Source organism: Tyto alba, unplaced genomic scaffold, assembly GCF_018691265.1.
Source record: "Tyto alba isolate M040663 unplaced genomic scaffold, T.alba_DEE_v4.0 Super-Scaffold_28, whole genome shotgun sequence".
Taxonomy (NCBI): Eukaryota; Metazoa; Chordata; class Aves; order Strigiformes; family Tytonidae; genus Tyto; species Tyto alba.
In genome coordinates, this window is record NW_024881302.1 from 1,569,609 (window position 1) to 1,581,664 (window position 12,056).

At 57.7% G+C, this 12,056-nt stretch overlaps 1 protein-coding gene across 6 annotated transcripts in view; it reads right to left on the reverse strand.

The window, feature by feature from the left end:
• Positions 1–12,056, reverse strand: part of LOC116961351 (Grid2 interacting protein) — a 37,433-nt gene that overhangs the window by 18,576 nt on the left and 6,801 nt on the right. For 3 of the 6 annotated variants that reach the window (XM_042798410.1, XM_042798409.1, XM_042798411.1), the window contains 4 exons: positions 4,686–4,940; positions 3,220–3,305; positions 2,732–2,801; positions 1,354–1,448 (listed from right to left, as the gene is read on the reverse strand). In XM_042798410.1, the coding sequence (XP_042654344.1) occupies positions 1,354–1,448; positions 2,732–2,801; positions 3,220–3,305; positions 4,686–4,940 (506 nt within the window). Of the gene's footprint in view, positions 1–1,353; positions 1,449–2,731; positions 2,802–3,219; positions 3,306–4,685; positions 4,941–8,614; positions 9,032–12,056 lie in introns of those variants that run through there. The other 3 variants (XM_042798408.1, XM_042798406.1, XM_042798407.1) reach the window with 2 other exon arrangements.

Here is a 12,056-nt window from a genome sequence, read left to right on the forward strand (position 1 = left end):
CACAGTGAGTGCTCCATAGAAATACAAAATGTGCTGATACCGACACTTTTACACCAGCAAAACCAGATTTCACTCACTGGAAGGCAGTGTGGTGACAAGGTGAAATGGCTCATCAGGAGCTGTGAGTGCCCCTGCCTTCCTCCCGTGCTCCGGAGCTCGTGGCTGTTCCAGTAGGTCCATGGACCTGCTGGAGACGAGCTGGGTTGTTTGACTGGGATGTTCTCTGGGATCTATCACTTCAACCATGTTGCTTCCACACTTCCTGTGACCACGTGCATATGGTATTCCTTCACAGGCTCTCTAAAGCCTCTGCTCGAGTTTCAAAGTACTTTATGATAATCGCTGACTTCAAAAGCAGCATCGGTTGAGGGTTACTGATGAGTGAACTGAGGCACGGAAGGTCATTTGCTTTGCTATGCTCATGTGCCACCTCTGCAGTGAGCACAGGGCAACACACACCACCGGGAGAAGGGACCCGACCAAGACTGTGGGATGCACTTGTCCGTGTAGGAATATGGCCAAGGTAGTGGGAGCAAAAAATTCCATCTTTTCTTGGTTTCTTTTGGGGGGCAGTGAAGCAGCTGGAGTGCCACTGGCTCTGTACTGTGAAGTAGTGAGGTGCTTAGTTTCGTTTCTAGTGCACATGCACATGAGTTGGTATCACAGGGCTCCTAATGTGAAGCTCAGGAGAGTCCATGGCTGCCCGAGAGGGAAGAGCTGGTCCCTAATTCCTGGGTCTAGGTATTGCAGAGCAGCACCCCAATGACACACCAGCCCTCCTGCCTGCACGCTGCTTTGGAAGTGCAGCAGTGACCGTGCTCCGCTCTGGGCTGCGGTCCTGCCCCTCCGCCGAAATCGTGCTGACAGCCACCCGCCTTACCCCAGCCACCCTCACCCCCCGCTGACTTGCTCACCAGCAGCCAGCTAAATTATTCATAGCAGCAGCAGTTATTCTGAACAGCACAGTCCGTACACAGCCGGGGGATTTGCACAGCGACCGTGGATGCGCAGGGTTGGATTACTTCGGTCAAGTACACAGCACAGACTGCACGTGAAGGACACTGGCAAGGGCTGTCAAGGACGATCATACAGTAGGATGAACCCTTCTGGAGAGCAGCCAAGCCTGAGATTAAGCCTGATCCCAGAAAGCAGGCAGCCGCATGCCCCGGCGGGAAGAGCAGCACCCCCCCCACACACACACACACACCCCGGGCAGCACATCAAACCCGCTGAGCCTGCGGAAGGTGTTTGGCAATTCCCCTCCCGCATGGGGAGCTGGGGGGGCCGGCGCGGGGTTCCCGTGGCTCCCAGCCCTCTCCCCCCCCCCCCCCCCCCCCCCCCCCCAACTCTTACCGGTGGAGAAGTTGACGATCCCCTCTTCCACCACCAAGGTGGGCATCGCCCCGCTGCCCTGCAGCATCGACACCACCTTGTCGTGGGAGCAGTTCCTGGGGGCACAGGGGAGCGGGGGGGTCAGCGCTGCCGGGCTGCCTGCCCGCACGGGCACCAGCTGGCAGCCGAGCAGCGGGGAAACGGAGTTTGCAGCCGCTTTGGTTTAGCTTACAAAAAGCCTCATCTCGCGACTGGGAGCCAGGCGGCGTTGGGCCCCGCTGCAATTCCCCTTGGATTCTCAGTTTGGCTTGGTTTTATCTGTGCTGTGCAGCAAAGAGCCTCCCCAAGGGACGGCCTGAATCGCCCCCAGCCCCGGGCTCGCCGCGGTAGCTGCAGCCTGCCAGCAGCCTGCGGAGCTCTTACGGCACGGGGAGCCGCGTCACTTTGAGCTAACGCTCAGACCCAGAAGATGAATTTTCAATTTAAACGATACGGCGCTGCGGGTCTCTCTTTGCCTGTCCTAATTCTGCATGAAAAGAAAATGCAAGGTGGAGGTAACATGCATTTCTTTTGTAGGAAAAAAAAAAAAAAATATATATATACTCTGGGAGTGCCCTTGAAGATGGGTACAGGCCAGCCTGCCAAAACATGGGCTCAGAGGACAATCTTCACTCGGTCTCCTCTATTTTCTGGCCATGCTGCATCAGCCAACAGTTTGCTGGATCAGCTGAAATGTGAGAACCTGAGCACTGACAGAAGCAGCATCAGATGTTTAACCTTTAAATATTCATCATTCTCTTTTATCGTGTAGCCTCTTCTAACCCTTTGCTCTTGCCTTTTGTGTGGAAAGACCAACCCGAGGAGATGCAGGCTGCACCAGCAAGGTGCTCACTCAGCTCTGGTTTGATTGCTTTTGTTGTGCACAAATAATACACAGAAGAATTAACTTCTGGGTGGAAATGTGATCGCCTGTGTGGTTTTGAGCTTATGATCCCATTCCGGGAGTGATTCAGGGGCTGGTTGGTGCTCTGCTCCTTCCAAAAGCAGAGCCCCAGGTGTTTAACATGTACCACAACCCCCAGGGGCTTGAATCAGGGTCTGTGGGGGGGGTGTTGCCATTGGAATATCAGTGTTATATAGTGCCATGCATTATACATGGGTTTTTGCACAGGTAAGTCAAAGGAGGAGCAGGGATGAAGGTGAACTACTACTCTTGGAGCCAGTTTGTGTAAAATAATAGTAAAGGAGATGTCTGTATGAGGCAAAACCCCTCGTGCACCTCAGTAGACAGCTCTCAAGGCCAACCAGCTGTTGTTTCTGTTACACAAGGGTGAACAAATGAACACTCGTGTGCTTGGCTCCTACCACCCCCCAGGACCCCCCCTAAAGAGCCTCTTACCTCATGTCCAGACCGTTGAGGAATAGGATCCGGTCTCCAGCTTTGAGAGCCGCCTTCTCAGCCGGGCTCCCTAAATGCACAGGGAAGGAGAGAGGCTTTAGCTGGCAGACCCCTGCTCACGGGGATGGGGTCCCACCTCTCCAGCCCCCCCCCCCCCCCAGCAGGGCACCCATTGCAGCTGGATTACCGGGGTGGGCTGGGGCTGTTCACCGGCCACGGTGATGCCGGCACCCAGCTCGCACTGGAAACGCGGCTGTGATTTCAGGCTACTTGCTGAACACAGGTGTTTTCCACCTTTCAAAACAGGGAGTGAATAAATCCTGACTGAATTGTACCAAAGATGCTAGTTATTCAACTTGGGAGACTATCACGGAGCCTTGTAAAAGTCCCTTTTGCTATTTTCTAACTAACAGCAGGCATTTAAAATTTTGAGTTCAGACCAGAGATAAATAAGTGTCTTTGAATCCTGTGGCTGGGGGGTTTCTTACCTGGCAGAACAGACTCGATCCACACCGGGGCATGGCCACGTAGCGTGAAGCCAAAGCTTCTGTTGCCTTTATAAACTCGCACAGTTCTGCGGGTGAAAAAAATGTGAAATTAGAGCTCCATATTTGGTTCTTGTTTCCTTTCCCAGACCCTGTGAGCCCCGGTGTCCCCTGAGTGCCCAAGCACCCAGGGTGCTCCCTGGGTCCCTGCAAGATCCCTTTGATATCCAAGTGCCTTTCGAAGGGGAGCCCCTGAAATGTGCCCTGCCCACAGGGGGAGGGGATGGAGGGAAGGTGGGGGAGGGTTTGGTGGCCCTGTCAGCTCCACCAGCATCTCCTGCCCGCGCTGGGGAGCAGAGGGAGCCCCCAGTACTGAGCCAGAACAGGGGGGTGGGGAGTGACCTGGTGGGTGCTAGAAGTGGCCCAGAAACTACCTTAGGGAGGGCTGGGGGGATGCAGGTGCTCTGGAGGCAGGAAGAGATGCCACTGCTTTAGGGGCAGAGCTCCTGAGCATGGCCTCTCGCTCTGCATTAATTGCCAAATTCATAAAACTACCGTCCAGTCCTTCAAATCCAATGTGGTTTTGAAGCGAATCATGGGTTATAGCTTATATACCACATAGAATAAGAGGGACAACGTGTTTTAGGGAACAAAGATCTCCTAGGCTGATGAGAGAGAAATTAAATTCAGCTGGGAAATTTTGGAAGGAACATTGGGAAATTTCCCTGCTGGGAGGCTGATTGGAGCTGGGAGTTGTTCCCCACAGGGATCTGGGGGAAGGCAACATCACTGAGCTCACTTACAACCAGAAAGCTTCTTGTAAGGACTGATCTTATGTGGGCAGAGAGGGAGACTGTGCTGGAACTGGATTTTGGACAAGTCATACCAAAAATTGGGAAGGTGGACTGCAGCTGAGCACCCAGGAGGGGAATAGCCCGGGCTGTGCCTGTGACAGCACAGTCCCTCCTGGGGGGATTCCCTGGCTGTGCTGGCAGGCCAGATCCTGCTCCCTTGTTTGTGAGACGGGGCTGGGGATGGAGCAGGAGCCGCCGGCGGCACGGCAGGGCTCCTCAGCCCCTGGGGATGCTCGGGTCTGGCTGCATGGGCAGTGGGAAATGGGTTAATCCCCTGCGCGTGGGGGATTGTCCGTCCGTCCTTCTGCCGCCTCGCACCCAGGCACAGCCTGCTCCGTGCCCAGGCACCCTCCATCCCGCTGGCACAGGAGCCGACATCCCCTCGCAGCCGGCAAGTTCCAGCCCTGCGGCAGCGAGGGGGGCTGAGAGGGTGGCCCGGAGCTGGGACAAGGGGCACAAACGTGCCCAGCCTTCGAGAGGGAGAGGCCTTGGTCCCTCCTCAGCGCAGGAGGATTTCGCCCACCCTGCACACCGAAGACATCCCCTCTCCTAACGCCTCTCCCCGTCCCTGCGCCGCCGCCAAGGCAGCTCGAGGGCGCCCGGGAGCGGTGTTACCTGCGGGCAGCCCCCGAGGCCACGTTGCTGGTGACGAGCGAAGTGGTTTTCCGCAGGCTCTTGCCGGTCTCCTCGTGGCAGCGGGGCACGGAGCTGGCGCGGGTGGAGACGAGGAGCCGCTCCTGGTGGTCCTCGCTCCGGCTGCGCCGCAGGCGGTTGCTGTGCTGCTCGCTCTTGGAGCGGCAGAGCTTGCTGATCAGGCTCTGCGACACCACCTCGTCAAACCGCTGCCGGTGCTTCTTGGGGATGAAAATCCTGGAAAAATGAGGTGAGGGAGGGGAGTGAGGAGCAGGGCCGAGGTAGCTGTGGCCCAGAGCTCCAAATCCAGCTGTAACCAGGGAAAGAAAAGGTCAGAAGCAGCCTTGGCCCCTCGTGCGCTCTTGGTCTCAGTCCTCCCAGAGCTGCAAATGATGGAGGTGCTGGGGACACCAGTGACACCGGCTGCATCTCCTGGGGACACCAGTGACACCGGCTGCATCTCCTGCCCCGTCCCATGCACGGCTCCATGAGCCTGAGGATGTTGGACCCTCGCACAGTGCTCACAGGGACCGATTCAAACAGCTCAGTTCCTCCTCGTGCATCCCATCCCAGATCCCTTCAGCTGCTGGTCCCAGCATGCTGATGATGAGGTTCAGCTCATGGCCCAGATTAATTGTCTCCCCACCCCCCCTGCAGTGCCCATCCCAGTGTGACCCCGCTCCTCGTTGCATGGCACCCATGGCCGGGAGTCCCACCGTGTTGCCAGTGTCAAACTGCCTCCTCCAGACCTGCTTCTTCCCCAGCACATTCTGGGACTCCCAAAATGTTGCTCCCCAGCCCTTGTGCTGGGAGCCCTGGGCTTCAGCTTCTGCCACCCCCCCAACTCCTGCCGTGGCCAAGCAGGATCCCCACGCTCCTCGGGAGATGCTGGTGCTGTGGGGACGAGGACAGGCAGGGTGATGCTGCAGGCAAGGGGACATTGCTGGGAACTTGCTCTATTTCAGGTCACCTCCCCTCTGCCTGCTAGAAGCTCCTCTGCAGCAGCCCTGGGGCCTTTGTGCCCCCCGCAGGGACCCCTCTGGGGGTGCACAGCGAGCACAAAGGGGGGGTTCAAGGAGGGTGCATCTGAGCTGCTCCCACCCCGGCTGAGGGTTCGCCCCTGTAACACCAGGAGACACTTTTCCTTTTCCTTCTGCCGTCGCAACAGTGAGATGCTGACACCCTGCTCACCTACTCCTACCCTCCCATTTGCACATTTAGGGGTTTCTGGAAGAGCTGTTATCTCCCTGTGTTTCTATAGCAACTTCTCCCTGAACCCATACCGGGCTGCCTGTCGCCGCTGCATTTGCTCGTTAGACAATATCATCTTGTGAGGTTCATTAGTGCTCCTCACCTCGCGGCGCCTGAGCACGCGCTCCCTCCGTTAACACAAACTCCGATGCTTGTGATGGAGGAGGGATGCGAGCATCGCTTCCGAGCCCCCCGGGGACCACATCGGGGGGGGGGGGGCACTGACCGGGCCAAACTCACAGCTGGTGTCAGAGGACCCCAATCAACTTGCTCCGAGGGGCTGCACCGCCAGCACGATGTGGCTGCGCTGACGGCTGCCTGCTATGGAAGAGGGGCTGGCAGGGGGCTCCCCCATCCCTCAGGCAACTTCACCAAAGGAACGTGAATGCTTGGGTGAAGCCAGAGAAGGAAGGAGAGGCTTCAAATCTCAAATCGACCAGGACTGGGACATCTTTATTTACCCCCAACAAAAGGCAGAACTCAAAATAAGAGCTGATGCTCACGCTGAGTAGGAGCAGACAGCTCGCAAGCCATCCTGAGGCTGACATATGCTCATGCAAAGCATGTGGTGACAATTTAAAATAAGTAACACATTGGTACAATTCACAGGCAACTTGTGATTAGGCAGCTGCTAGAAGAGAGTGGAAATCATGTTAATAAATCGTTCCCCCAGGTGTAAGCAGGCTCCCAAGGGAGCACAGGCTGTGGCAGGGGAGGATGGGGTGCAGCACCCACACCTCTGCCCCGGGCTGGGCTCCCACCAGGGAAAAGTTGGGGTTCCTTGCAGGTAAAACGAGCATGCTCCTGTTTTTAGCTGGCCAAATTAAGTTGGCTGCTCGTTGCAGCAGGACTGTCCCACTTTACCCTGACTGCTGCTTTGCCTGCGGGCTGACAAACACTGGGGTTGAGGAGCGAAGTACGGCTGGCTCAGACGCCGGCACAAGGACATGCTCTGAGGGTTCCACCATGAATTGACTCCATGCTAGAAGTAAAACAGTGTCTTGGCAAGGAGAGGAGCTAAGTGACCGGTAAAAATAATCCTATTAGAGCATGCAAAATAGCTTCCTTCTGCAAAACCCTTTGGGAGAATTGGCAGCGTGGCCTTGAGGAGCCCAGGATGTCCCCATGCTGCTGGGGGGCTGGACTCCCTGAGCTCCCCGACGCCCTGCAGTTCTGCAGGTGTTGGCCTTCAAATCGTGTGTGCTCAGGTCTGGTCCTTAACGAGGGACACCCCAAAGACGCACCTGGGGTGTTGTTGATGCCTCAGCCTGTCCTCTGCTCCAGCACAATGCTGCTTGTGCAGCACGCACCGGCCCCGGGCGGATGGTGCCCGGTGCTCAGCGGGAAACCACGGCTTATTTCTGCAGTGCCCTGCCATCCCACGGGATAAACCTGGCTTTGCCCGTCAGGCGTGGCACCGAGGAGCAGCACCCAGCAGGGGTTTCCCCCTCCCAGCAAATCCCACTGGGGGGCAGGGGTGCACCCACCCTGTTTGCAGAGGTCGGGCTGGGACCAGGAGCAGATCCCTGGCCGCAGCGGCCTCGCAGGCTGCCCGTGCCCCTGGAGGGCTTGAGAGGTGTGCAACGCTGCCCTCGTGCCTTCACCTTCCTCCTCCTCCTCCTCGCGTGCTCTGGGTCAGCCCTGGCTCTGTTCCCTGTTGTAGAGGGGATGGGAAAGGCATCCCCAGCCCCGCGCCGAGCCCCGGTGCACTGACCCTCCTCTGCGGCAGTGTCAGCTCACGCTCTTTGGGACGATTCAGTCTGCTTTAACGCACAAATTCAGGGCATTTTCCAGGCCGGGAGAGGCCCCAGGAGGCTACAAGCTGCTTCATCCTTCCTACTCTCTCCGAAGCAGGACGGCCGCACGCTGCCGTGGGGCAGGAAAGCTCCTGGCAGGACCCCGTCTGCCCGCACGCCCGTCCGCAGCCGCTCAGCTCCCTGCTCCGGGGCTCACTTCAGCAGAACGCGTTTAGCACATCTCAGTCTTTGCCACACTCACTATTTTTAAAGCTCCCAGGAGGGTCACTTGCAGCTCACCTCCAGACAGTCCCATTTCTGCAGCCGGCGCTCGCCGCCAGCTGCCTCCCCCACCAGCCCGGCGCCCTGGAAAACCACCTTTCACCAGGGCCCATGTCCTGCGACGGGTGCTGAGCTCACCCAGACGGCCCCACCCCGGGGTGCTGGATGCTGAGGCTCTCCGCAGCAGGATGCATCCCCTTGAGCAGGGCAGCGGTGGCAGCTCTGGCCCTGGCGGGACCAGCTAAAACCAGCCCAAGTTTGCTCACAGCTCGCGCTCGGCCAGGGCTGGGATGGAGGGGTCCCCAGTCCTCGCTCCATCCCACCCCCTGCACCACGCAGCACCCCCAAATCCCCATCCTCATCCCCCATTCCTTTGCTGGACTATAGTCATGGAGACTAAGCAGACCCAGATGGGTTCTTCCTGCCTCTCCCCAGCCCCCCCCCCTCAATTTTTCATCTGAGCTTTGCCCGACTCCCCCCCCAGCACCTCGCGCCGCTGCTCGGTGGGTGCAGGTTGGTGGCACCAGTGCTGGGAGGAAGGGTCCCCCCCAGCTCAGCCAGGCAGGGGGGACGTCGCGGGGACGTCTGCCAGGAGGCAAGGCTTCCCCAGCACACCCAACACCCCGGAGCGGAGAGACCTACCGAAAATGCCGAGAGAAACTCCGGTCCTTTCCCATTTGTCAGGGCGCGGTGGGAACAAAAGGGAGATGCTTCAGATCCTCATGCAGCTGAGGCTCAGCCTCGGCTCACGCCCACGACGCGGCCGGATCCAACCACCAAACCGCGCGCCAGCCGGTGCCCCCCTGCCACTTGGCACCCCTGCGGTGCGTGGGGACGGCGGCCAGATGGGCCGGCTCGCCGGCGAACTCTACCTGGGCTGGGTCCCTGCCTCCCTTCGCCCTCGCCTCCCCGCCACGCTCTCGGTCCCGGGCGGAGGTTTACCATCCACCGAGTGCCTCCTTTTTTTATATCAATTGAGCTTTAGCGCCTGCTCTGCCCTTCCTGCTCCGGCTCTGCCCCGGCTCGCAGCGACGAAGCCTCTCGCTTTCCCTAAAAACTGCAGTCGCTGTGATTTCCAGCTGGAACGATCTCGTAACAGAAAGGAGGGCACGGCTCCGCGCCGAACTCCAGGGGGATGCCTCCCTGGCACTAATTAGTTGACTTCTAAAGTGCTTCTGTTTAAATTACATGCTGCTGTAATGGGTGAGGAACCTTAAAGGCAAACGGCATCTGCGGCGGGTGTGCGGTGCTGGGCGCGCAGGTGGAGCTGCCCAGGCTGGACCAGGACCAGGACCATGGGCCCAAACCTCCCCCCGAAGCCACGGAGCATCATTTACCACCCAGGATAAGACAGCAGCACTTTGCAATAGGGATAGAAGATTTAAAAAAAAAAAAAAAAAATCTTTAATTTAAATAACACCATCTTTAAACAAAGCACTCGCGTTTGGTGAAGAGGATGTGAAGCTTCCCAGAGCTGCCAACATCAGACACAATCTCCAGATCGCAAAGGAAGGAAAAATTAAAAATGTATGGTTTAGCCCCCACAACTAGCAAAGACCTGACCTTGAGTCTCTCAGCTGTGCAGAAAAACACGTCCCAGGGTGGATTAAAACACTGAGCTACACTTGGATTACGCCTGAACCGTGCTGGGCAAACAGCTACCAACCTGGAAAAGCACTTCTGCCCCAGTGCATGCCGCAACGCTAAAATTCGCACAATTTTGGGAGAGGAAACTCCTGTGCGGCTTTACCCACCTAACAGGACTTCTGCTTAGGTACCCATAGAGATTTTTCTCAAACTGCGTGTGTGCGTGGGGGTGTCGGCAGCCTCCAGCCCCGGCAGCAGTGACAGCTGTGGAGGGACTCCCTCCAGCCCAGCGGACCCGGGGGCTGTTGTCCCGTTATCCCTCTAACGGGAGGCTCCGTCATCGCTCATCTGGCTGCAGATGTTTTGCAGATGTGGCTGTTGTTATCATTAAATAGGAATGAAGGTGCTTTTCCACCTGAGAGCGCAGAGGTGGTGGGATGCAGCGGCCGTGCAGCGGGGCCGGGAGCCCCTCACAGCCCTTCCCCAGCCACCCCACTTGTCCCTGGGGGCAGCCCCAAACCCCCAGGCCCACACGGCAGGGTCACCCTCTCATGACACATCCCCACACCGGCTCCAGCAGCAACTGGTGCATTATCTGCTGGTAAGAACCCCCTGGAGCAGCGCCGCAGCCCGTGTCCTGCCGGGGGTCACCTTCCCCACCAGCAGCCGGGACCCCGGGGTGCTCTCCCCTCTCCCAAAACCAGTGTCCCTGTGCCCAAACCACGCTGCAGCACCAAGAACCGGTGGCTACGTCCGTTCCTTGGCAGGGACGAGCAGCCCCACAGCTGCTGGGGACACAGGCACTTTCAAAGAAATCCCCCAAAAAGCTTTTTCTGCAGCTCCCATCCTGCCTGGTGGGTATCAGGGCTGGGGGCCAGGACAGTGGGTGCAAATGACCTCATGGACGGGCCCCCGGGTTTTGTTTAAGATACTGGAAAACTCAAACCAAGTAACCACTTCTCAAAATAAAAGTTGTGACTCAGTGGTGGGGTGCAAGCGGGCCAGGCTGATCTAATCCGCGTTACAGCCGCAGTTCGATTCATCAAAAGAAATGAATCTCCTAACGGGAGATTTTGCACCGAGGCATTTTGGTCATGACCTATTTGAACTCAGCCAATAAAAAAGGAACTCCCGCTCCCAATTGCTTTCACTGGTGGCACGTTTTTTTCCTGCTGCCCTGATTCCCTTTTTTTGGGCAGTTGGACATATGTCGGGCTATCAGATTAGGGATTTTTGTTTTTTTTTTTTTTTTTTTTTGTTGTTTTAAAATGGAAGCGAACAAGAGCCGCTTTTTCCTCCGTGATCGTCCTGCCGCCCGCGCGGTTTCGGAGCGGGTCTGCCCGGGCCGCAGGTGCCCGTGTGCGGTTTGAAGTGCTGCATCAGGCAGCAGCCGCAGCGACGGGGGCTCGGGGGGGGGGGGTCACCCCTGCCGCAGGCTGCATCGGCACCCGAGAGAGCCAGAAAGCTCCCCCCAGCCTTGGAGAGGTGGGTACGTGAGGCGGGGGGTGGCGAGCGGGCAAGCAGCACAATCCATAATGTATAAATCCTGGTGGCTAAAATGAAATTTCTTATCCAGGGACAGTCACAGATGGCTGGAGTATTTTAATATGGGAACATGCCAAGCGATTTTATTGCCATCAAAAAACAAGCTGAGACAAATAGATTGTGTTAGGGCATTATTAAAATGAACGCGGTGGAATTTCTCCCGTAATAAGGGAACCCCCGACTGGCAGCGATTTTATCTTTGTCAGGGATCAAAAGTGAGTGCAATCAGAGCGGCGCTCGCCTCGGCCCGGCCACCGCGGGCCAGCAGCTTCGGCTGCTGGCTTTGGTTTCCCCCCGGGAGCCGAGGCTGTTTGGGACACAAACGGCCAAAACCCAAAGCAGCAAAGTATCAAACAACCCCCAGCTGTTCTCCCTGCAGCAGAGTGAAGCACAACGTGACTTCAAGGGTCTCCGCAACAACACACAACAGCCTCAACAGCCCGAGAGCTGTCATCTAACGAATTAATGCGGCCAGGGTGAGAGGGTGGACGTGCTGCGGGGCACACACGCACCCCGCTATTCGAATCCAGGTTAATGGGACGATGCCCGAGTAAGCATCGACGCCGGTGGTTTATGCACCAGCTTTTGCAAGATCGCACGTCAGTGGGGGAGGAAAGGATCCGCGTTTCCATCGCTTCTACTGCAAACGGATGTTTCAGACCTAAACGCTGGTGCAACGCCGGCACGGGCACGGCCGGTGCTGCCGCCAGCGCCGGGGGAAACGCACGGTGCGAAGGGAGACGGCGACCGGCATGTGGTGGTATGCAAGCGCTGAACCCCTGCGCCATGGGGATGAGCGTCCCCCTGGACCGCTCGGCTCAGAGGGCAACTTTGGCCCCCAAAATCCAGGGAAAAAATCTGGTGGCTGTTGCGACAGCGCTGCAGAGCGCTGGGGTGCCGAGCCGGCGCCGTTCCCCTGCCGGAATCACGGCTCTGCCCTGGTTTGAAAACA